The sequence below is a fragment of the Chiloscyllium punctatum genome, chromosome 5, assembly GCF_047496795.1.
Source record: "Chiloscyllium punctatum isolate Juve2018m chromosome 5, sChiPun1.3, whole genome shotgun sequence".
Taxonomy (NCBI): Eukaryota; Metazoa; Chordata; class Chondrichthyes; order Orectolobiformes; family Hemiscylliidae; genus Chiloscyllium; species Chiloscyllium punctatum.
In genome coordinates, this window is record NC_092743.1 from 106632129 (window position 1) to 106659248 (window position 27120).

Here is a 27120-nt window from a genome sequence, read left to right on the forward strand (position 1 = left end):
TCTTCCAGAGAGCCAATTCCTAATCCAAACCTCCAACTCACCCTCAATGCCATATCTCTGTATTTTCTGCAGTAGCCTACCATGGGGGACCTTATCAAACGCCTTACTAAAATCCATATATACCACATCTACCGCTTTCCCCTCATCTACCTCCTTAGTCACCTTCTCAAAGAATTCAATAAGGTTTGTGAGGCACGACCTGCTCTTCACAAAACCATGCTGACTATCCTTGATCACATCATTCTTATCCAGATGTGCATAAATCCTATCCCTTACAATTCTCTCTAAGACTTTGCCCACAACAGAAGTGAGACTCACTGGCCTATAGTTACTAGGATTATCCCTACTCCCCTTCTTGAACAAGGGAACCACGTTTGCTAGCCTCCAGTCCTCTGGCACTACTCCTGTCGACAAAGAGGACACAAAAATCAAGGCCAATGGCTCTGCAATCTCCTCCCTTGCTTCCCAGAGAATCCTAGGATAAATGCCATCAGGCCCAGGGGACTTATCTATTTTCACCCTTGCCAGAATTTCCAACACCTCTTCTCTACATATCTCAAAGCCATCCATTCTACTTATTCGTGCCTCAGTATTCATATCGACAACAATGTCCTGTTCCTGAGTGAATACTGACGAAAAGTATTCATTCAGCGCCTCCCCAATCTCTTCAGCCTCCACACGCAACTTCCCATTACTATCCTTGATTGGACCTATTCCTTCCCTAGTCATTCTTTTATTCCTAACATACCTATAGAAAGCCTTGGGGTTTTCCCTAATCCTACCCACTAAGGACCTTTCATGTCCCCTCCTTGCTGCTCTTAGCTCTCTCTTCAGGTCCTTCCGGGCTACCTTATAACTCTCAATCGCCCCTATTGAACCTTCACGCCTCATCTTTACAAAGGCCGCCCTCTTCCATTTAACAAGGGATTCCAACTCCTTATTAAACCACGGCTCCCTCACACGACCCTTTCCTCCCTGCCTGATAGGTACGTACTTATCAAGGACACTCAATAGTTGCTCCTTGAACAAGTTCCACATATCAATTACGCTCTTGCCTTGGAATCTACTTTTCCAATCCACACATCCTAAGTCATGCCTCAACGCATCATAATTTCCCTGCCCCCAGCTATAACTCTTGCCCTGTAGTACACACTTATCCCTCTCCATCACTAGAGTAAAAATCACCGAATTGTGGTCACTGTCCCCAAAGTGCTCACCTACCTCTAGTTCTAATACCTGGCCTGGTTCGTTACCCAGAACCAAATCCAGTATGGCCTCACCTCTTGTTGGCTTATCTACATATTGTGTCAGGAAACTCTCCTGCACACATTGGACAAACACTGACCCATCTAACGAACTTGAGCTATAGCTTTCCCAATCAATATCAGGAAAGTTAAAGTCCCCCATAACAACCACCCTATTACTGTCACTCTTCTCCTGAATCATCTGCGCAATCCTTTCTTCAACGATTCTAGGACTATTAGGAGGCCTGTAAAAGACTCCTAACAGGGTGACCTCACCTCTCCTATTCCTAACCTCAACCCAAACTACCTCAGATGGCAAATCTTCGTCCATCTTCCTTTCCACCGCTGTAATACTATCTTTGACAAGCAAAGCCACACCCCCCCCCCCTCTTTTACCCCCACCTCTGACCCTACTAAAACATTTAAACCCTGGAACCTGCAACAGCCAATCCTGTCCCTGATCTAGCCACGTCTCCGTAATAGCCACAACATCGAAGTCCCAGCTACCAACCCACGCTGCGAGTTCACCTACCTTATTTCGTATACTTCTGGCATTAAAGTATACACACTTCAAGCCACTCTTCTGTTTACATGCACCCTCCTTTAAGATTGATGCCATATTCCTAACCTCCCTACACTCCAGGTCCTGCACCCTAAAGCTACAGTCTGGGTTCCCATGCCCCTGCAGAGTTAGTTTAAACCCCCCCCAAGAGCACTAGCAAACCTCCCCCCAAGGATACTGGTGCCCCTCAGGTTCAGGTGCAGACCATCCTGTTTATAGAGGTCCCACCTTCCCCAGAAAGAACCCCAGTTATCCAAGTACCGAAATCCCTCCCTCCTGCACCATCCCTGTAGCCATGCATTTAACTGTTCTCTCTCCCTATTCCTCGACTCTCTATCACGTGGCACGGGTAACAAACCAGAGACAACAACTCTGTTCGTTCTAACTCTGAGCTTCCAACCTAGCTCCCTAAAAGCCTGTCTAACATCCTCAGCACTCCTCCTACCTATGTCATTGGTGCCAATATGGACCACGACTTCAGGCTGCTCCCCCTCCCCCTTAAGGACCCGGAAAACACGATCAGAGACATCACGTACCCTTGCACCTGGGTACGTAATAAATTTTATTTATTATTGTCACGTGTACTGAGATACTGCAAACCAGACAAATCGTACCTTACATAAATACATCAGGGTAACAGAACAGAATGCAAAAAATTACAGCAATAAGGAAGGAGCAGAGCAAGATCAACTCTTATGAGAGGACAGTTCATAAGTCTGTTAACAGGGAAGAAGCTATTCTTGAATCTGTTGGTATGTGTTTTCAAACTTTTTTTTTGTACCTTCTACTCGATGGAAGTGCATTTAACCACGGTGGGAGAGTTCCAAGACTGTAGCCAAAATTTAAAAATAAACATTCAAATGTGAATGTCCCCCCTCCTCTCAGTACCACTTGCTCACCACTCCCCTTTGCATACCATCCAGGCTCAGTACTCACCCTTTTTATACTCCTTATTCCAACTTACTGCCTACATCTTACCATGCTTTCCCCCTTAGCTACTGCGCTAACTCCTTAATTGTCCAAACGTACCCATGTACAAATAAGCGAAAGGATTGTTCTGTTACTTAAAGTTCTGTATATTCGTGAGAGGTGGTCTTGAGCTTTGTGTCTTGTTTATGGTGTTAAATAAGTTTCAGCCTGTGCTTCTGCTGAAATCTTAACTCTTCACTACAATACATCAACCTCCTGAATGGGTAACAGAAATGGGTCAGTAGATGACATTCCATGCATAGTCCAAGTTCAAGTTGATGTCAATCTAAAACCTATCTATACTCTGCTCCCTGTAAAACAGAGACTTCTTGCATCAGGCAGTCGTGTATTTACTGGTGGGGTATTGATACTGGATGCTGGCAGTATTACTGCTGTTTACATCTTTGCGTTACTACACGCCTCCGATTTCCATCTCCACTGTCTCTTAGAGTCTTTGTTTTATAGGAAGCTTGAGGAGCAGGACTTTCTTTTTATTAGGCATATTACAGCCTTCCAAACATGGGTGCTGTGTATGCAATGTTATGAATCTACCTAGTTGTTAGTCTGCCTTTAGGTTTGTAATCTGTACACGCACAGAAGGGCTTGCTGCAATATCTGCTTTAAAAATGTAAATTATGAATAAACTAACTCATAATCGATTGCTGACAAGTGTTTGATTATTAAACTATCTTAAAGCATGAAATAGTGCTGTAACAGTCAGCCAGCAAGTTCCTGAGCTTAAATTGGGACACAGCAGACTCCTCAAATGTTTAAACCGTGTTCAGAGTTATGGTTTGTAGACTCTGGTGTGCCCAATACAGAAAAACATGCCATGAAGATTTCCTGAGTAATTAGGAATGAAAGTCAGCACAAATTTAACAAATCCAGATTAGCAGCCATTAAGTTCTGTCATAAGCCCAGAGAGTCTGGAACCTGCAATGTTGTGACTTAGAGGCAAGCTAAGATAGGAGGGAGAGTTGATCAAGAGAATATGAAACATAGAATTCTATTATGTCTGATAAAGTAGAAAAATTTTTCAATCCACTGATGTGAAAAATGCATTGCTGGAAAAGCGCAGCATCCAAGGAGCAGGAGAATCGATGTTTTGGGCTTTTCCAACAACACATTTTTCAGCTCTGATCTCCAGCATCTGCAGTCCTCACTTTCTCCCAATCCACTGATGTGTCAAACATTGAAGCCCAGGAATTGACTGTACTCTTAGAGATAGCATTTGGGTAAATTGACATTGGTATAATAAGAAATCATTACATTGATCAGTTTTTAAAAGAAAACATGTCAGTAAGAAGCAAATCAATTCAACCGTTTAAGTTTTCTTTGTCTTTGTGTTTAACAATCTGTTCTGAAGAATGAATTCTGGATTCAGGCTTTGCCTTGGAACTTGGATTTGGAAATTGCATAAAATAGAACTCTTCTTTGAGTTATCTGTCTGTATGGTTAGAAACTTTTCCAGATTTGAGAATGAGATCAAGACCAAGGTTTAGAGGGAAAATAGAAACTTTATAGATAAATGTAGTTGATGGGTAAAATACTACTTTTATTTGAAGTCTTGACATTGTCAAATTGTCCTTTTCCAAAGTCATGGAAACCAGCAAGCAACTGAACTAAGCGTTTCTGGAATTCTCATTTTATATTTATCTCCAGTACATTCAAAGTCATTTGCCCCTCAATTCTACTATTGAATCATTTAAATTAATGTGGTGAGGATGTGATTCTTGCTAATAAATGGAGTGGTTGAGGTGAATAACACGGTTGATACATTTAAAGGGAGGTTGGAGAAGTACAGTCAGGAGAAAGGAATGAAAAATATTTTGGTCAGATGCAGCACAGTGGGAAGGAGAGGAGCAGGAGAGCTAGTATAGCTTTAGTAGCTTTGTTTGTGCAAAGACCTCTTCTGAACTGTATGATTCATAAACCATAGCATGGAGCAGTTGGGCAGAATAGTCTTTCTGTTGCTAAGCTGAAATGCTCAACCCAAACATTAATAGTGGTGGTGGAGGAGGAGGGGGGGAATGGGTTTGAATACAGTAGAAAACAGTGGTTTGGATAAATACTGTGCTGGCTGCAGAGTTGTCTTGAAAGGATTTTAAAGAATTTTTAAAATCTTTATGAAAAATATATAAAATGCATCAAAGAACATAATCTATTTAGCTTATTTAAAGTGTGACTGAAAGTAAAAGAATAGTCTTATTCCTCCCTAACTGAAGGCCATCAGACAGCAATGGGGTGCAAAAACTCTGCATTTAATAATTAAGCATGGAAACCAATTATACATTTTGGATGCCCACTGTCCATGTTTTGGCAAACAAATGCAGTGCAAATTTTTCTGATGAATTCAATCACGAGTTGACATAACTTCTTGCTGAGTAATCTGCATGAGTTGTTCCCATGCCAGAGCTGCAATATAACCAATTACTTCTATTCCCTGTGTCAAGTACTGCCACATATAAACAAAGAACAAGGGTAGGCCACTCTGCTCTTCAGGCTTACTCCTGCCATTCAATAAGATCATGGTTGTACTGATTTTTTTAAAAAACCTCCACTCTATATTCAGCATATCCCCAATAATTTTTCAATCCCTTGGTAATCAAGAATCTAAATGCTTTTAAGGCAGAGGTAGCTAAACATTCTGCATCCACTGCCTTTTTTGAAGTAGGGAATTCCAAAGGCATTCAACCCATCAATTTTATTTCTTCCTCATCCCCTGTCTTAAATTAGAGTTTGATTCTCCCACAAGTGGAAACATTTTTTCGACTCCACTCTGAGGGTCTTGCATCCCTCTGACTCTTTTAAACTCTAGAGGATGTCAACCAAGCCTATCTAACCTTTCCTCATAAGGCAATCAGCTCATTCCAGGTGTTCGTCTAGTCTGAACTGAACTGTTTCTGAAAAGCAGTGACCAGTACTGTACTCAGTACTCCGGATACAAATATGAAGCATGAGCTGTCTACTCTTGTATTCCGTTCCTCCCTCTCAAAAACTCATAAGATTTTATTAGCTTTCTGCTGACTTGCTGTACCTGCATACTAACTCCCTGTGATTCATTCAAGAGAACGTCTGATCTCTCTGCTTAAAGCTCTTTGATCTCTCACCACTTCTTTTTTTATTGTCAAAATGGATAATTTCACATCCTCCCACAATAAGGGGAGGCAATGGCCCGAGTGGTATTATCGCTGGGCTGTTAATTCAGAGACCCAGGTAGCATTTTGGGGACCTGGGTTCAAATTCAGCCATGGCAGATGATGGAATTTGAATTCAATAAATATCTGGAATAAAGAATCTAATGGCCAGAAATCCATTGTTGATTGTTAGAAAAACCTATCTGGTTCACTTTAAAGAAAGAAACATTCATCCTTACCTGGTCTGGCCTACATGTGACTCCAGACCCACAGCAATATGGTTGACTCTTAACTGCCCTCTGGGCAATTAGGGATGAGCAATAAATGTTAGCTTAGCCAGAGATGTTGTCATCCCGTGAATGAATGGAAAAAAAACTCCACTTGTCAAATATTTGCCCATTAAGTTAACCCAACCTGTATCCCTTTGTAGGGACCCTTATGTTCTTTTCTCAACTCCCTTTCATATTTGTATCCGGAGTACTGAGTACAGTACTGGTCACTGCTTTTCAGAAACAGTTCAGTTCAGACTAGACGAACACCTATCTTTGTATCATCACCAAATTCACCTTCCATACCTTTTGTCTCAGTTTCTGAATTTATTCATAGAAATTGTAAAGAGTTGAGGCTCCAATGCTGACCCCTGTGGAACACCAAGTGATAAATTGCCAGCCTGAAAACGACTCATTTATGCCTCTGCTTCCTGTTAACTAGCCAATCTTCTATATGCCACCAACCTTAGTTCTGTTTATGTATCTTCATTAACATTGCCTTGGTAAACAATATTTATGAGCAGTAAAAATATAGGATCTGACGAGCACCAAATCATCAGGTTCTATTCCCTGAATATACCCATTATATGACATTTGCCTTGGGTGGTGGGAAAGGAGATGCTTGGGTGCAGATTGTGGTGGGGAAGTCTGTAGGACTGTGGATTGTGTGGTGCATGTCATTGTGCTGGTGGCTAGTATACCATCAACCACGCGGATCAAATTTTTTTAAGGGTCCTTGAGATTCCTCTTTTTCTTTTTCTCCCAAAGATTACTGTTTCATTTTCACAAAATCATTTAATAAGTAATGTAGTTGTTGTAGTAACTGTCTTCTATTTATGTTGCCATATGGAGTAGTTGGACTCTTTTAGAAGCAACAGTAGAGTAAAAATATCATCAATATTGTCAATTATCAACACTCCATTAAACTTGCAACCACAACATGCCCACATTCATTTCATAGGTATCGCAGTATTCAACTTGATATTTAACAACTTAGAATAACTCTTTATTTTTATAAAATACCAGTTCTTCACAGCTATTGTCTCAAATGCATTTCTACAAACTGGCGAGGTCATAACTAATTTCTGTTGTATGTACATTTAAAATATTCTGGAATATTTTAACCAAACAATGCCCATTTTGTGCACCTCCTCTCCAATTTAAATTTAATAATTGACACACTGCTCATCACAGGAACATTCATATGTTTTATACCCATGCAGTAGCTTCTGGACCTATGCATCCTTTAAACTAGGGAATTCACATTCATTTGCAAGAATTTGTTATCTCAAGCAAAGCCTAGTTCTCCTGGCTCCCTAGCAGCTGAGTATTCTTTTCCTGGTAAGTTAAATAATTGTCTCCTTTGCAGACACCATCTTCCAACCAATCACTTTTTAAACTACAATGTGAGGGACTGGTAGACATAATGACCAGGGAATTTTTGTTGATGTTGGTTAAAGGGCACATATTGGGTAAGGATAAGCTCCTATACTGCTCTTCCAATTATAGGATAGAACCTTTAGTGATCACCAGAAAATGCACATTGAGTTTATTTTGCATCTTGTCTGGTAGTACTGCCCTGTATGCCATAGAATTTGATATTGACCTGCAATGACTTGAGATGAGAGAGACATCGAGGCAAATGGAGCTGAGAAAGGCAGCTAGCATTAGTGAAGAAGAAGAAATTCATGCAGCTAAAGTCTATCCTGATGGTGTGAGAACAGGGGAACCAATAAATTGGTCAAATGTTTGAAATTGTGAAGACTTAGGTAAAGACTGACCAACAGGCATAATGGAGAAAGTGAGGACTGCAGATGCTGGAGATCAGAGCTTAAAAATGTGTTGCTAGAAAAGCGCAGCAGGTCAGGTACCATCAAAGGAACAAGAGAATCGATGTTTTGGGCATTAGACCGATTCTCCTGTTCCTTTTGATGCTGCCTGATCTGCACTTTTCCAGCAACACATTTTTAAGCAACAGGCATAACAACTCACTAACTATGGAATTTCTGAAGTTTTTACCCAATGTAATTTTGAAGTCTGGGATTTTCTAAGCAAGAGGAAACATTGTCTTTGTCAAGTTGATTCATTCATGTGTTGAGCTTTGATCTGTTTGTGCTAGAGGTGCATGTTGAATTTATTTAATTGTCTAGCACTCCTAACCTCCATCCTTATGGAATAAATCAATCCTGCAAAAAAAGCTGTTTTTTTTTTTAGGTACTTTCAAAAGGAGAGATAAGTCTGTATAGCTCCTGATGGATATGATTTAGTTTGGTTACAGCTGCAGTGCATTTCCTATCAATAAATATGGAAAAGCAAAATGTAACAAGCTGAACTCCGGCAGTACATTAAGTCTTGAATGTCATGTGAAGCCTGTCTCACCATCTCTAGCATGGCTCCTTTTTTATACTGTATGAAAGGCATTAGGTTATTTCTTTCTATTGGGGTTCGTTGCTATTGAGTACTTAGCTGGAGGATAGGTAGATCAACTATAGAGTTTAACATTTCTGAAGCACATCTAACAGAAGTTCTAATAGATAATTACTTGTAATTTTTTAATATTTTAATTCTTGGCTGGTTCTTTTTTATGCTTCTGCAAATTTGTCTTCAAATCCCTCTGAGGTTTTGTCCTTCCCTATAACCCTCTGCAATCTCTGCATTCTTCCACTTCTGGCCTCTTAAGTATCACCCATCTTTTTCATTTAAAAAAAAATTGTTCCACTATCGATGGCAATGTACGTGCTCTGGAACTCCCACATTTAAAACTCTGCTTCTGTCTCTTATTTACGATGCTGTTTTAAAATCTACCTCTTTGGCCGAGCTTCTGGCGTTCGATGACCTATCTCCCAATGTGGCTTTGTATCAAATTTGCTTGATGACACTCGTGTGAAATACCTCATTAGAGTCCGCATTAATACAAGCTATCAATTTTAATCCCTTTCTGTCCTAGGTGCCTCTGAGTCTGAAGAATTGCAGACTGTGGGGTGCATCTTTATATGTATACTGACCGTAATGTTTGAATATAAGTTGATGCAAATATGCTGTAGGTCAGCATACTACTTAGAGCCAAAAAAATGTTCCAGCTCTTTTTCGCAATGGGATTGTTTGCACCCACTGAAGAAGGTGGTCAATGCTTTGGTTTGGCATTGCTGACAGTGTGGCACTCCCTCAGTCCTGCACTGGGAGACTTGGTCTGAACTTTGTCTCCAAGTGTCTGTAGTCAGACTTGTCTGTAGACAACACTCTAATTCCAAGGTGAGAGCACTACGATTACAAAATTGATCAATTACAAAATACTTGGATTGAGTTATTGAGAAACTGTTCAAATTGAGAATTATTCAATGCCTCTGGCTCACAAATCTGAGCTGTCTGATTGCTTTGTGGGAATTTAATGTCCTTCATTATAAAATCATAGATCCCTAAAATACGGAAGCAGGCCATTCAACCCATCGACTCTACATCGACCCGATGACAAAGAGCATCCCACCCAGACACCATCAACCCCATCCCTGTAACTTTGCATTTCCTATGGCTAATCTACCTAGTCTATGCATCCCTGGACACTATGGATAACATAGCATGGCTAATCCACCTAACCTGCACATCTTTGGACTGTGGAAGGGAACCCATGCAGATATGGGGAAGAACATGCAAACATCACATGGATATGAGCCTGATGCTACAATTGAACCTGGGTCCCCAGTACTGTGAGGCAGCAGTGCTAACCACTGTGCTGCCCTTAACTTTATCCAAACAACTAGAGAATTATCTACTGTGTTTGCAGGTGATAGAGGTATGTTTTAATTCTAATAGCTTCCAGGTTTGAAGCTGGCTCTTCAATGAGTGTGTAGTCGCCCTCCTGGCTGTGGCTTTGACCACAGCCAGGAGAGATCCTGCAGGAATGGGTATTTGCACTTAAGTCAGATCAGGATCTCCCCTAATCCCTTTCTACTGCTGCAGCCATCAAAAAGAGGGATTTTAAGTTCTTTCTGCAAAACAATTTAGAGGTAAGTATTTCAAATCAGATGCCACTTCTGTGGGTAATATTATGTAGCAAAATTTTTTATTTTGGGGAAATCTATTGGGCATGATCCTGTGAGATGTATTATTGAGATGAGATTGGAGACCACCTTTTGCTGTCTTCCTTTGCCTTGAATTGCTGATCCAGTCCATGTGGTGTTGGTGCACCCACAGTGTTGTTAGGGATGGAGTTCCAGGACTTTGACCCAGTGACAAGTAAAGGAACAACGATATGGTACCAAGTTGTAATGGTGCGCAGTTTAGAGGTGAGGTTGTGGTATTGTCATGTGTCTACTACCCTTGTTCTCTTGGTGGTAGAGTCCACTGGTTTGAAAATTCCAGAGATCAAAAGGGGATGAGTTATGTTTGACGTATAGCTATTATTTAAATGGCAACTTGGCTGGAATTATCTGAGCCTACCCAGAGCTTTTAGAAGGTTGGGCAGAGAGGTATAATTGGGAGACCCAACAGGTTAAACACTTATTATAAAGCTTTCAGGTGTGGTCTGATGAGACCTTTTTTGTGGTCAGGAGCTTATTTTGCACTCATTAGCATGTCACACATTCTCAACAGCACCACAGCAAACTGGAATTGAGTTCATGATGCAATTGTATTGGGCAGAAGTGGGGTGCAAGTGTGATCACAAACTCAATTCTGATAAGGAAGAATTATTCCTCCAAGTTCTGAGTACAAACTATTACTTCGGTCAGTTGCTCCTGCATAACCAAGCTGTCTAATTGTATAAATGCTTAGTGTTGAAGTAAGGGGTGAAGCCTTTCTATGTTGAACAGCTCTTGAAGTCTGGCTTTTAGTTAAGTGAAGCCTGATCAGGTCAATAAACCTGCCCAAATGAGGCAGTGAAAGTGGCTAACTTTACCCAGATAAATAATGTCAGGATGAACTCAAATCCTTGTCCCATGCAAACCTTTGGGGGTGAAAACCTAATTGTGATGCAAACTCAGTGAACTGATGGTGTATGAGCTGAGTACTGTAGCTCCTCTGTTGTTTTACCTTGTATGATGTGAGCGACCGTGCCACCACGGTGCCAGTAAATATTACTTTGGTAATTACAATGATGTGGCAGGTATTGGCTGTGCATCAAGTATCTGGAGATGCCTGGCATTTAACTCTTGGAGACCGTGCTCTGCAATGGCAATAGTGCAACAATAACTCTCATTGCTATCTATCATGAAGTATGGTGTAGACATTAGCACATGCCTTGTTATTCATCTTCTTGCAGCATTGGAGCCAGGTTCTCTTGAGGTGCCCACAGACACTGACCTCCAGCCACCAGACTTCCTTCATCAGTCGGGATTGTGAGTGATTAAAGATAATGATCTAGTAACCAACCACTTGCCAGAGATTGATTAATTCTGTGGATTGGTTTATACAACACCATTATACATTTATGAAATGGTGAATGTCACTATAGTTCCAGATGCCTGTAGATGATTCTCTAATGAGAGAGGGGGAGAGATGACTGGTGGTGAGCTTTACCTAACGATCACTATATCTCCGGTGAGGTTGAGAAATAAACATCTCTTAAATGTGATGCCTGGATGTTTGTGGCCTGATCCTGGTGGACTCTAGAACTGTCTGACTATATTGTCTGGTGCTTTTCCCCACCCATTGATATGTAATGAGCTATGAGGAACATAATTGTGCAGGAAAGCTAATCTACACATTTGCCATTAGGTGTGCTACCATTTCTGGTCTCTGAGAAAGCTGATTAGCAGCCATTTTGTGTACATCAGGTGCAAACAGCAATGTGATAATGACCAGATAGTCTGAATTATTGATTTGGAGATAAATATTGGCCAGGTCATTGGGGAGAACACTTTATTCATTATTACTGCCGTAGGCTTTTCTTTAAGAAACATTCAAATGGGTTGATGGGACCTTGTTTTGACACTTTTTTTGCCTGGGAATATTATCTTCTGCACTACTGTTGGAAGGTGCCAGTTTTTACAGCTTTGTGTCCAAGTCTCTTGAGTGGGATTTCAAGCCGCTGCCACCTGACTCTGAAGTGAGACAACCTATTTAATCATGCTAAAAGAGTTCAGCTTAATCTGTAGCAGTCGTACAGTTGAATGGGTTACATTGTTTGAACTTGAGGTATAAAGGTTGGTGAATGACAATGAAGTAAGGATCAGCCGTGATTGAGTTGAATGGCTTAGCAGGCCAGAGGGGTTGAATGGCCTCCTCTGGTTCCTATGAATGCAGATGCACTGTTCTAGGGCCTGCTGTCAGCCACCTGAAGAGCTGTTGAGTTTTTGATTTTTCTTTTATCCTACTGCTTGGAACAAAAGAAAAAAGATGAATAATTTGGAACTGATAGGAAAGGAGTATGGGCCTCAAATATAACTGAGCCTGTTCTGTTTGATTACTAATTCTTGCAGTTATGGATTGTATGCGCGTTACTGCTGCAACTGCTTTTTTTCCGATGATTCCATGTGACATTTCCCTGTCCTCTTCCCTGCTGTGGTTGTTGGCTGCTTGCTTGTTTTCCACTCAATATTATGCGTGCTTTCTTCTTTTTATTCTCCCATTCCCAAGTGTCTTGAACCCCTAACATTGAATCACTCCATCCATTTCTCAGTCGTCTTTTCTGACAGTATTTCCTCTTGACAAATCCCTACACTGCTTTTGTTTCATGAATCCCACTGTGATATCGACTTCTGACCCATAGCATTAACATTGACTGTGTTTATCCCCCTCTCTCTCATGCTCACTCTTCCAAAAAAAAACATACGCTGCCGAATGTGGGTCTGATTTGCAAAAGAGAAAGTTACGTGACATACGGCCAATCGAGTGTACTGAAAGTATGAATAGCTCCATGCCAAACAGCCATTAAATATTCCTTGAGGTTGGTTTTGTAACTGTAGAAAGTGAGACATTTCTATAACGGTAGGGGTCTGTTAACAGCTCAAAAAGATGAAACCATATTTTTCCCTTTCTTATTGGACCTTGAACTATAATTCAAACTAAAACCAGGGATAGTATTTCCCTTAAAAACATCCATTTGGCACACATCTTCCCTGTAGTGTGTGCTGCAAGAAGATTATTCAGGATGAGGGAAGGGGTGGGGGCGCTGGAATCATTATTTTATTCCTTTATAAGGCCATGGTTTCACTGCAAGTTTTATTTTTATATACGTTTCCAATTGAGGAGGAGCAAGCATTTTCTATTTCTCTACTCTTGCCTACGTGTGACTCCTCGACTGCGGCATTAAGCTTTAGTTTCCAGTGTTGACAATGTGTCCTTGCAGCTGTACTTTTAACCCTTCAAACACTAGTCTTTGCCCTTTCAGTTTAGATATCATGGTGACAAGTTCATGGTTATATTTAAGAACCACATTCCAAATTTTGACAACTTTGAACCCTATCCACTGCTGATACTTCAAAATATTTTTTTGTGAAGAAACACTAAATTATCCAGTAGTTTGAATTAAGAGAAATAAATAACATGTCAGAGTTGAAATATTTTTTCAACAAAAATTACTGAATTAATTGTCTTGGATTGCTTTTCTTAAATAAGTTGTCCACCATTTAAAATGGTTCTGAATTTTAAAATACGAAGTTGTAAATTTGAACATTTCTTTGATTTTTCTCTCTTTCAACTGGAGAAGTCACACTTTATTATTCTGTACTGAAGTAGCCCAAAACTTTGGTTCTGAACTATGCTGCTAAGCTTTGGCTCAGTGTTGCTAAGGTCCCTAATTGTCTTTGTCTTAAGAATAAGCAGTGAGACACTACTCCTCTCGTGCCTGAAAGTTTACCTTTGTCATTATGACTGATCTCGACAATTGTTCCAATGAAGGAGACGCTTGCCTTAACTTTTGATTTGGAAATTTTACTGGCTACTGTAACTTAAAGCACAAATTTATTAGGCATCCCGTTCTCAAAGGCTGGTTAAACCTTAAAACTGGGTCAAACACTTAAATCCATTTTAATATTCAGCCCATGAAATTTTCCTTTCACATTACTTCAGCTGAGGACAGCAGTAACTGCATCCCTTTCTCTGATTTTCACTGACTTCTTTCCATCAGATTTTTCTTGTTTATTGTATTCAATCACAAGTTAAGAGCCTTGCTGACTGGGCCAACATTTTGTAACCTATCCTAATGTTTTTGTGAGATGGTGGTGAGCCATGTTCCTAAACTGCTGTAGCCTTACCCCATATTGCTTGAACAAAGGAGTTCTAGGATTAGACTTCACGACAGTGAAAGAGTAGGGATATAGTTCTGAGTCAGATTTGTGTATGACTTACAGATGGTAGGTTTCCATGCGCCTGCTGCCCTTGTCTTTCTAGATGGTGGGTGGAAGGTGCTGTTGAAGGGTGTTTGGTGAGTTACTACAAAACATCTCTTAAACAGTACACCCTGTGGCCATTGTGCATTTTTTTTGAAGAAAGGAGTGAATGATCAAAGCAGTAAGGGTGCCCATCAAGTGCACTACTTTGTCCTGGATGGTGTTGAATTTCTTGATAGTGTTGGGACTGCATTCGTCCAGATAAATTGAGTGTATTTATGAAGTGTACCTCCCCAATGCCTGTCCATTATCTACCTGACACCAGTCAGAAGGTGAATTACTCACTGCAGAATTCTTTACCTCTGACCTGCTCTTGTTTATATGGCTAGTCCAGTTCATTTCTGGTTGGTAGTGTCACCTGGGATGCTTTTAGTGTGGGATTCAGCCATGGCAATACCAATGCCAGCTCATTGACAACTGTTAGATTTTCCCTTTTTTTTTGGAGATGGTCATTGTTAGTACTTACATGGCAAATAATGTATGCTCCTTCCATCAACCCAAGCTCATAGAGGAGCTATAGATTTCAAGAGTTTTCTTTTTGACCAGGTGTAGGGATATGGAGCAAAGTCAGGTCAATGGAGTGAAATTACGGAGGAGTGAAGGTTTAGATTGATTGGTGGCACAGGCTTAAGGAGTTGGATGTTCTCCTATTCTTGACACCTCTTTTGTTTCAATTTCAAAGCAGATTTGGCATCTGGATAATTTTCAAGTTTGAGCAGATAACTGTAAGGATAAAATTTTATTCTGCATTGGATTCTGCATTTGATGTCCTACTAGTCTTCTGCTACTGATGTTGCAAATCTGCTAAGATCCAGCTGAATAACTGAAACTTTTTTGATTTTGCTTGAAGACACTGTCCTTGATCAGTCTCTGACAATGTTGTACTTGCCTTGTGCATGGTGATGGAGTGGTGAGGATCTGATCCTCACTTTGCAATACTAACTTTATAATTGTTCTTCTAATATAGAGTCATAGGGATGTACAGCAGGGAAACAGACCCTTCGGTGATTGAACTAAATGTAACATCTCAATTTGCAGACGGCACAAAGCAGGGTGGGAGAGTGAACTATGGGGAGGGTGCAAAGATGCTTTGTGATTTGGATAAACTGGGAGATGCAGGTAATGTAGAAAATGTGAGGTTATCCACTGGTAGCAAAAACAGGAAGGAAGATTGTTATCTGCCTATTAATCGAGCAATTGTGCAGCAAGACTTGGGTGTCATTTATGTGCCTTCATCAGGGGCTTTTGCCTGAAACGTCGAAGCTACTTGGATGCTGCCTGAACTGCTGTGCTCTTCCAGCACCACTAATCCAGAATCTGGTTTCCAGCATCTGCAGTCATTGTTTTTACCTTGTCATTATGTACCAGTCACTAAAGGTAAGCATGCAGGAATAGTGGGCAGTCAAGAAGGCAAATGGTATGTTGGCCTGCATAGCAAGTGGATTTGAATACAGGAGCAAAGGTTTCTTACTACAACTATACAACATATTGTATGCTGTTTTGGCCTCCTTATCTGAGGAAGGATGTCCTGCCAAAGAGGGATCATAAGTTTACCAGGCTGATCCTGGGAAGGCCTTACTGACATATTTTGGATTGGTTAGGATAATATTTACTGGCATTCAGGAGAATGAAGAGGAACATCAAACTAATGACATTCTAACAGGGCTAGATAGGGTAGATGCAGGAAGGATTTTCTGGATGTTGGGAGTGCAGGACTAGAGGTCACTGTCTAAGGATAAGGAGTAGACCACTTTGGACTACTATTTTCCTGTTTTCTATGTTTTCAATAAACCTTAGACTGCCAAAGTTAATAGAATTGCATGGAGTGTTGTAGTAGTAGTTTTTATGGGAAGGATTTTGTTTGTTTCAACCAGATAACCAATTCAATCTGTATATGCAACATTAAAAAAGACTCTCTCTCTTTCCATGTCGCCCAATAAATGTCATTTTGTTTTCCAAGTTTCCATGTTTCCAGTATTTTCTTTTAAATTTTCTGTTGTGAAGAGAATGTTTAAAAGCTGTAATTTTGGGCTGCTTGTGTCCAGATTGAAATCGCGTACACTTACATGATAGATTTTCACTTGTGAAGTCAATAGCTTTTGCTTTACCCAGAATATGGTGAGGATGTGGAATGCACTGTGCATGGAGTGATTGGTGCAGAAGATTGATGTGTTCCAAGAAAGCTTGATGCACACACCATGGAGTGGGAAATACAGGGTGAGGAGAGGCAGAAACTAATGTGGAACTTAGTGGTTAGATTGAGGTAATCTGTTTCTGATGTGCAGTAATTATATCTGCGTATACTCCGATCTAGAAGTTTTGCTCAATGCAGTCATCTGTGTCAACATGGGTTATCTTGGGGTACCAATTCCTTCTGATATATCTAAAACAGATTGAACATAGTGCTTGGTGACTCAATTTAGGCTTTCATTGGGTGTCAAAGGATTCATCAACTTTCAAACAAGGTGGCAAATCTCAATTCTCTCTAAAATAACTTGGCATAATACTAAAAGCCAATAAGCAAATCACTTCAAATTAGCTTCACATGTCAGCTTTTCACATGTTTTGGGGGTACACCACCTAAGGTCTGAAGGTGAGGAGCAGTTGCATAAATAATGGCCTGGTGGAATTTGACCATGTGAATTTCTCAGAAGATGGCCAGTCAAGTTGTATTGTTACTAATCTTTTATGGAAGAGTGCCACATGGACACAGCATGTATGCCAGTCAAGCAGGCTGCCTTGTCCTGGATGGTAACAAACTGTGTCAGAGCCGGACCCATCCAGGTAAGTGGGAAGTATTCCATCACACTCCTGACTTGTGCATTTGTAGGCTTTGAGGCGATGTGTTACTCACTGCAAAATTCCAAGTCTTTAACTTGCCCTGTATGTAAGATTACTCAGTGTGGAAACAGGCCCTTCGGCCCAACAAGTCCACACCGACCTACCGAAGCGCAACCCACCCATACCCCTACATTTACCCCTTTTACCTAACACTACGGACAATTTAGCATGGCCAATTCACCTGACCTGCACATCTTTGGACTGTGGGAGGAAACCGGAGGAAACCCACGCAGACACTGGGAGAACGTGCAAACTCCGCACAGTCAGTCGCCTGAATCGGGAATTGAACCTGGGTCTCTGGCGCTGTGAGGCAGCAGTGCTAACCACTGTGCCACAGTGCCGCCCACCAAGTGGCTGTAATTGGCTGATACAGTTGAGTTTCTGATCTCTGGTAAGCCTCAGGATGTTGATAGTTGAGAGGAGAGCTTTATAATAGTATTGACATTGAATATCAAACATTGGAAGTGGCCATTGGCTTGTGCTTGTTTGGTCCGAATGTTGTTTGCTGTCACTCAGCCTAGATGCTGACTGCTTCAGGATCGATGGAGCTGTGAATGGTGTTGAATTTATAAAGTCCCTTTGCAAAGGAACATTACTGCAGTAAGTACTGGCGGTAGTTTGAGATAATTTAATGGTCGAATGTTAATTGTATTTTGATACTAGCTAATGTAAAGTTTTACTTACAGTACTCCTAAAATATCTGCTGTCATGTTTCTGTCTTCAGTTTAGTTTGTTTCTTTATAAAGGGTTTGCTAACATCAATGACCTTTATTCAATCAAACGTTGAGTAATGTTGGAATAGTTTTGAGGATGAGATGATGACTTGTTTAATCATTCATGACCCGTAATGTAGTAAATCATTGTGTGGGTAGAATTCTTTCAATTTACCTTATCCTTTTTCTTTGACAAGTTTTGACAAATCAGCATTGCAAAGGAACTGAACATTTATCTCTCTAATCTATGATCAAATGCTTTGCTTTGCAACACAAAGCATTGCAGATGCTAGAAATCTGAAATAAAGTAGAACTGGAAATACTGAGCAGGTCTGGTAGCATCGTTTGAGAGAAACAAAGAAAAATGTTTAAAATCAGTGACCTATCATCAAATCACGATTCCTTGGTTTACTTTGGAACGTAGGAAATAGGAGCTGGAGTCAGTGATTAGTCCTCAGGCCTGCTCCACCATTCAACTAGATCTTGATTGATCTCTGACCTCAACACCATTTTCCCATTCCAGCCCCTTGATACACGAATCTACTGATATGTCTTGAATATACATCAATGGTTGAATCTCCATCGCCTTCTGGGGTAAAGAATTCCAAAAATTCGCCACCACCTTAGTGGAGAAATTCATCCTCCTTTCAGTCCCATATGGATGCACCCCCTGTTTTGAGATACTGACCTTGAGTGGTAGCACAGGAGTACATTCAAGAATGTGCTGTCATTCTGAGGCTCCAGCGCTGAGATGCATGACCCCTACTGTTTAAACATGGGGCCATCTTACAGTGCTTGTAATACTGGCACCGAGACGGTCCACTTATGGGAACTGTGTAGTCAGATCTTAAAGCAATTTGTCTGTCTGATGTCTGTTTAAAGTTCACTTTAGTGTACTGTCTGTCTTGCAAGAGAGTTTTTATATATTGTGTAATATATTAATAATTAATCATTGTGACATATAGCTGCTTTGTTACAGTCCTAGGGTTGTGTTTACTCTGGCTTTTTTTTTAAAAAAAACACTTCATGGCTAATGCATTCCAGTTTGTATGTATAGGGCAATGATTTCAAAAAGCTCATTATTTGAGCTGATGAATATTGAATTCCTCTTTTTCTGGAAAAGAACCCTCTTCTGACAAATGTTTTCCAACAGAAGCAAATACATCAGTTGGGACTAGGAGCTGCTGGCCAATCTAATAAGACCAAGCACTGAGGCATTAAACAAAAGCCCTCTCTGCACTTCTGGGTATTAGATGCCCCTAGCTGGAATGGATTGATACTGCCTGTAGGGATAGGAATGTGGAAACAAAGGTACAAAGAGTTAGTCAGAGAGTATCTTATGATATAGGTACACTACAGATTTAATACAAGTTATTGTATTTAGTGCTAAAGTTACTGTACAAACATTCATGTTAATCAGATCTGGTCCATACATTGTAAGATGATGCTAACTGGATTGATTACCCCTGTAACATGTACACCAAGCAAGCTGAAATAGAGGACTGCAGGTTGACTCTTGGGGAATGGGTTAATATCTGTAAGCACGATGATGGAGTCATTGGGACAGGAAGGCAAGAAACTGGTTTTGGTTAACAAGTTGCAATATCCAATGCCCCCTGTGATTGGTACCCAATTCATCATCATTCTAGAGAAGTTACCCAAACGGTTATGCTTCTAGGTGAGGATGGGTGAATGATCTTCCCTTCCTTGAATGTCTCTCTGTCACAACTAGGTTAATGTTTCAAAAGTATCCCTTTTCCTTGGGGTTGGGGATGGGGGGTCAGAACAAGAGGGCATAGGTTTAATATGAGAGGGGAAAGATTTAAAAAGGACCCAAGGAGTAACTTTTTCATGCAGAATGTGGGGTGTGTATGGAATGAGCTGCCAGAGAAAGTGGAGGAGGTGGGAACAATAAAAACATCTGGGTGGATTAATTAAATAGGAAGGGCTCCGAGGGATATGGGGCAAATGATGGCAAATGGGACTCTGTAAGATTGGGATGTCTTGTCGACATGGATGAGTTGAACCAAAAAGTCTGTTTCCGAACTTTGACTCTTCCCAATCGAAGTATTTAAAAATGAGTCAATTTAGCAGGCTTTCTTGGAGAAAGAGTGAGTTTCAGTTTCTAAACATAGAACAGATAACAAAACATGACATGCATGTATGTATTAGAAATGAGTAGAGTAAAAAGCAGTCAAAAAGATACACCACTCCAGCCTCTGGGTTCTGTGAAGAGCATTCTGTGGAACATTGCTGTTAAGTTGAATGGTGCCAGTACACTCTATGTAGCAAAGTTGTTGATTTTGCAATTCATGGCTCTATAATTTAGCTGATAGGCTTTTGTCCTATATACTTATTGGCGCCGTTTCCTGCTTTTGGGAGAGAGCCTTCCTCCACATGCAGAGCAGGAGTATCTAATGGTTCTCCTCGAGGCATGATCTTCACAGTACACAGTCTCTCACTAGCCTAGTAAGTACAGACCAAGGTTGTACTTGGTTTTCTGTATATTCTTGGAAGTGTAAATAATTCTGTAATTGTGACATGATCCAGAGGAGATGGCTTTCTGCTGAGGTGGATAGTCAGCCCCTCATTATCTCTGTAGCCACAGGAGATTAAAGTCCAGTGTGCTTTGAATTGCCGTTCTCCCTTTGAAAGATTACTGCGTGGACTTTACTTGGCACCTTTTTTTTTTATGCATAACATTCTATGGCATTCTCGGAGCTTGGCCAGACAGTTAGTGAATTTCCATGTGCAGTTAGCATTGGCTGGATGTCTTACTTTTAAACAAAACACATGTTGAAATTTAAAAGTTCAGTAAATAATTCTTGCCAAGACATCTATAGTCTTCACCTGGGAATAGAACTGTTTGTTTGCAGCAGAAAACCCTCCTGAAGGTATTGTGATGAAGATAGATGCCATTTCTAACTGGTGGTCAGGATTTAGGCAAGGCCAGCATTTGTTCCCATCTCTAATTGCCCTTGAAGCTGGTGAGCTGCTGCCTTGAAGCATTTCAGTCCATATGCTGTAAATACACTGCAGTGCTGTTAGGGAGAGACTTCCAGACCCAGTGATAGTGAAGTCAGGATGGTCCGAGTTGGTGGTGGTGTCATGCATCTTGCTGCCATTGTCTTTAGATCTTAGTGGTAGATGATGCTGAAGGAGCACCTTGGCTGGACAGAGCTTGACTTTATTCCTTTTGGGGTAAAGAGAGCATGAAGTTCCAATATCATCCATATTCTAGATTGCTTTAATCTATTTGATTTGTCTGGAGGTCTTCAAGAAAGGGGAATCCTAACCATTTTCTACTCTTGTCTTTTGTCTACAGAGAGAAAGCAAAAGAAACAAAAAGGCAAGAGTGCTAACAAGAGGAAGGGCAAGAGGATCAGGCATAAGGATCGCAAACAGTACGTTGTCCTTCAAGCTACAGAGAAAACTGACCAGTAAAAGATCAAACCCCTTTATTTACACAAAGTACGTCAAGCCCCTCCACCCTCCTACACACCACACATTTGACAGTTCTGCTGCTTCTGACAATATCAGTGGCGAGTAATGAGAGAAAGAGAGTCCACAAGCTTTGTTTTATTTATACTTTTTTTTTTGTTGTTGCCTCCTTTTTTGAGCTGAATGGAATGAGTTTGGTGTGTCAATGACTTTTACAAAGGCCAGTGGGAATAGGTTGGCCCAGCAAGCTGCCATTAAAATGATAACACAGATTAAAACAACAGCAGCGTGCAGAAAAAGGCAGAAAAACCCCACCAATCCCTGCTTGAACAGTTGCAGAAACATGTGGAGAATGGGACTTGTTCCAACTATTTATATGAAAGAAGACTTTCTAATACAGGAAGAGGACTGTTCATTTAATGCATTTTTGTTTTCTTTTATTGTACATTCCAAAAAGACCAACCCTTGATGTGTGATTACAAGCGGAGCTACAATGTATATAATCCTCAGCATAGAACCTGTGCTGAAATAAAATGCTTCAAAGGCTGTATCTGTATATCTACAAGCAATGAATATCTCATTGTTTGACTGGCATGTACACAAAGCTGAGTCTACCTATAATAAACTTATTTACTGAACATGTAAAAATTTAACGTGTCGACCGTCTGCTTTATTGTAGTTGATGCCAGTTACCTCCTTCGATCTCTTAGCTTGTGAAAATTTATATTTTGAAGAATTATAATGCCAGACATCAAAAATCTAGTTTGAATCCTACCTTAAAAGCTAATGAATCTTTAATAACCAAACCTGTTGTATATTTTGTGTCTCCAAACTATGCAGTGATAATATTAGTTTCAATGTGTGTACTAACAGGTTTTATGTACAATGGTCTAAAATTTCTACTCCATGCTTCAGCTATACTTTTCTTCAGATTGAAGCTTAACAAGCAAGCACTTGAGGATCAATAGTAAACGTTCTGATGTGGTTGAATATTGGAACAAGAGTCAACTATTGTGCCCTTGGAACGGTATCACATGTTCAGGCAATCATCATTGAGCTGGTTATGGTATTGCTTCCACCTTAATCTCTGCCCACATTACTCTTGACTCTTACTTATCAAAAATCTTTCAATCTCAGTCTTGAATAAATTCAATGAGAGCCTCAATTATCTTCTCCACAGAAATTCTCATCATCTCCATCTTAAAACTGTCTTCCTCCAAGGGTAATATCCAGTCTGTCCCCTTCATTCAGGATCTTTTGTTTCAATGAGATCTCCTCTCAATCCTCCAAGTTTCAATGGGTAAAAACCCAACTCATTCACCCTTAAGATAAGTCTTTCAAAGGAATAGTCAAGTGAACACTGTATCTTGTCTCCCTTGAAATACCAATAACCTTTTGATTTTAAATCCCATCATTCTAAACAATAAACATACATTGAGAGCTTGACTTGTCCTTTTTCTCCAACTATAATCTATACTATACGAAGGTAGTGACTCAGATCTGTGAACATGACGTTGTGCTACCATGATCAGTTCAAAGAGGCCGAAGACCAGCTGCAGAGTCATTCATTGGTAAAGGAAATGTGATCTCAAAATCACTGTCCTTTGAAATATTTGGATCTATTCACTATCAAGTGTCTCATGCTGTCATCCTACAGATAAGCATCGGACCTCGACAACTATTTGATTTGCTTTGGTCCTATTAAAGATGATGCAAGCCTGTGGTTGTGATTTAGCCAGTTAATGCAAACCTAATCTCTAACTTCAAATTGTGGTCCTGTAGGGCATGTTTATTCATCAAAGTTTGCTTTTGCTATATAATGTCATTTTGTGATTTCTTTTGCTTTTACCTTGGCATTTTCATTGGTAAGGTTTCCACTGCAATGATAGTAATTGGTCACCACTTATACCTTTTGTACTGCCTCCACATTAGCTGCAACTGACATGAAGAGAACTTTGTCACCAGTGAACAGCAAACTGACTGACTTACCAGTTGCCTCTTTGATATCTATTTTGGCAAGTTTGAATCGAATGCGGAACTAACAGTATAACTTGGGATTGCTGGTCCTAGGTCACACTGTGGATCCCTGTTGAAAGGTAATCTAATACCACTATTACAAACTTAGCTATGACCTTTTATACAATTGTGTGGTTAAGTCTGAAATGAATTGTGAAAATTGAGTAAATTGTTTTCCAGTTCACTGTTAACTATGCATACACAGCTCTATTTACATATTACTTCCTTCAGTGAGGATTGTTCCAAGGTATGTATTTTTTTTAACCTTGGTTTTGCATTGATAAATAAAGTGGGATCTCAATTGTTTGTTGTAAAGAAAATTGGAATGTATTGGTGTCATTTTACATCAAGCAGAATCTATTATTACTCTTTATTTGCTACTTGATCAATTTCTTTAGGACCAGTTTATGAAAAAAAATATTTGTTTGACTATTCCTCACTAAACTCTTTCAAAACTAACCCTCACTTGCAACTAATTTCACAGTCCCATTCTCTCTCTACAAACTTGTATTACTCCTGAACTAATCCCTCTGCCTTACTCCCCTTAAAACCATGCATCAATTCCAAACTAAAACCACTTCATTTCTCCCTTCCTATAACCTTGTATTGATTCCATACTAATCTTACTGCTTTTTTCGGTTTGTAATTATATTAAACCCTTCGTTCCAATTCCTCCAAAACCATGAATCAATTCCAAGCTAATATTACTGCCTTGCTGTCTCCATAACCCTGAATCTCTCTTTGCTTGATGTACTTATTTTACCTTAAAAATTGGATTTAGTCTATATCTCTGTCACTGCTTTCATCTCATGCTGCAGCAAACCTGTATATGAAGGCAAGAACCTTTTTTTTCTCAGAGATGACTTAAAATTGAAACTCTCCAAAGAGGAAACACACATTCTCTCTCCTTTATTTGCCCTGTCAAAATCCTTCATAATAAACAAAGATAACACTCATCTTCACCTTATTTACTGCATTGCAAATAATCCCAGTATCTTGAGTCACTCTTCATTATTATTGTTTCCCTCACTGACGTCTTCCTGGCGAATCTACACTCTGCATGCTCTATGATTTTAATGCCTTTTTTAAAAAAAGTCCTTAAGTCAGTACAAGGTCCTCCACTTGTGACTCCATCAATATTTCAATTTTATCTCTTGTGCTGTATATAAAAACCCTTAAAACCATTTAGCTTCAACATTCAAGGGCTTTAACTCCTGATCTTTAATCTCTTCTCTTCCATACATTTAAAGAATCTCTTCCCTTAAATACACATTCCTTTCTTCCTAAACTGAATTCCTTCCCATTTATTGCATCTGCTATCAGTCTGTTCACACCACTAAAATATTTGTCTTTATACAATGACGTCTTGCACAAAACATATTTTATGTTAAAGTTGTTTGCAAATTGAATTTGTTGTTTCCTGCATCCACATTAAAATCATCAACACTTCCTTGGTTATGCCATTTGTAATCCTAAAAGTTAGTTTCTAAGTCCCAATTATGTGAGCAATTTATATTCACTATCTCTTATATAATATATTTTTATTAAGAAAAGATAGATTTTTAAATATTACAACAAATACAAAACAATGCAATTCAAAACAGTACAAAAATAGTATAAAACTAAACCCAAATAATAAAAAAAATTCCCCAACCCACCCTCCTATATGAATGTATAAACATATATAGAGAAGTATAAAATTTTTAAAAAACCTAAACTAGCTATTTAACTAACTAACTAACTAACTAACTAAATAAATATCTAACAACAAACAAATAATAATAACTCAGCCCAGCCAAACAAAACTCATACATTCCCAGTTCCTCCTCCCTGGATATTGGACTCATGAAACACAATTGTTACGGCTATATAAAAGCCTTTGTTAGTGTGGCAGATAAATCTGTGTCCAGGTATTTCAAAAAGGGTTGCCATGTCTTGTAAACATTCTCAGTTTTGTGGTGTACCATATTTGTGAGAAAATCCAGGGGAATATGCTCTATAACAATCTTCTGCCAACCCGACAGGCCTGGGGGGGTTTTGGGATATCCAACCTAGCAAGATATTCTTCCTTGCACAGACTGTAAGTATATTGAAAAGTTTTGCCTTATGCGAGTCTGCAGGAAATACAATGGGTAGGCCCAAAAGGAGCGAAATGGGGTCCTTCACCCCTACACCTAAAATCCTCTCCATTGCACCCACCATAGTGCTCCAATATGTTTGAAGCCTGTCACAAGACCAAAGACAATGGGTAAGAGTACCCGTACAGACCTTGCACTTGGGACATGCTGAAGATACCCTTGGTTTAAATTTTGACAAACGGTCTGGGGCTAAGTGGATCCTGTGGAGAATCTTCAACTATAAAGCATGGGTCCTATTGCAAATTGATTATCTTCCTTGCATTCTCCCAAATATCCTCCCCTGCCTCTGAAGAAACTTCAACACCCAACTCTCTTTCCCATATCTTGCAGAGTCGATCAGACTCATCTGAGGTGGCATCCCCCAATTGGTGGCATAGAGTACTGACTCTTAGCCCTTAGTACCCCTCTTTCTGTGTCAGATTTGTAGGGATCAGTCAAAAGTGTGGGGTTTTTTTTGAATAAAATCCCTAACTTGAAAAAAGTGAAAGAGGTCTCTGTTAGGTAACTCATACTTCTGTACTAACTGATCAAAGGACATCATTACATCTCCCTCAAATAAATCACCCATGCAAGTTATACTGCTAGCTGCCCAATGTTTAAATCCTGAATCTATCATACCTGGTTGAAAACCCAGCATACCCACTAAAGGTGTCAACAAAGATGTTTTGCCAATATTACCTTCCCTCTGCTGAATTGCCCTCCATGCTTAACAGTACTGATGACTATTGGGTTATGGCAATATTCCCTAACTGTCCTCACCTTGTCTAAAAAGCACAAACTGGTAAGGGGGCACCTTGCCTGGGAGACTTCGATATCTAGCCATAGTGAAAGAGGGTCCCCACAAACCAATCACTTACCTAGGTCAAAAGCGAGCTTAATTAGTAATTTTTAATGTCCGGAAGGTCTACTCCCCGCAATCTGTGAGGCAACTGCAGTTTGGCTAATTTAATGAGGGGCAGTTTATGGTGCCAGATAAAGGAGCTGAACCAACTGTTTAGTCTCCTGCGTGTTTGTTTATTGAAAATCAGGGGGAGCATCCATATAGGCTATAGCAAACAAGGGAGAATATTCATCTTAAGTGCTATCCGACCCAACCATGCTACTGGAAGTGCCTCCCATCTTTGAAGATCTTGTTAATTTTTTTCAAATAATTGAGTAAAATTGGCTTTGAACAGCCAATCCAGAACTGGAGTAATGAATATGTCCAAATACACAAAACACTCCTGTGACTAACTAAATGGGAATCTTTAGTCACTCAAGAGTCAACTCTTTCGTAAGACCACCCATAGGCATAGCCTCTGATTTAGCAAAAATTAATCTTATACCCTGAAAAAGTGCCGAATGCGTGAATGCATTGTGTCAGGCAAGGCATTGAAACTGCTAGATTTGTCAAGAAAATCAGAACATCATCTGCATACAGTGAGATCTTATGTAATTTTGACCCTATTTCTGGAGCTGATATA

At 40.0% G+C, this 27120-nt stretch overlaps 1 protein-coding gene across 2 annotated transcripts in view; it reads left to right on the forward strand.

The window, feature by feature from the left end:
• Positions 1 to 22151, forward strand: part of rspo2 (R-spondin 2) — a 128702-nt gene extending 106551 nt beyond the window's left edge. For both annotated transcript variants that reach the window (XM_072570993.1, XM_072570992.1), the window contains one exon: positions 21388 to 22151. In XM_072570993.1, coding sequence (XP_072427094.1) covers positions 21388 to 21424 — 37 coding nt within the window. In that variant the 3' untranslated portion in view covers positions 21425 to 22151. The remainder of the gene's footprint in view (positions 1 to 21387) is intronic.
• The last annotated feature ends 4969 nt before the right edge of the window (positions 22152 to 27120 follow it).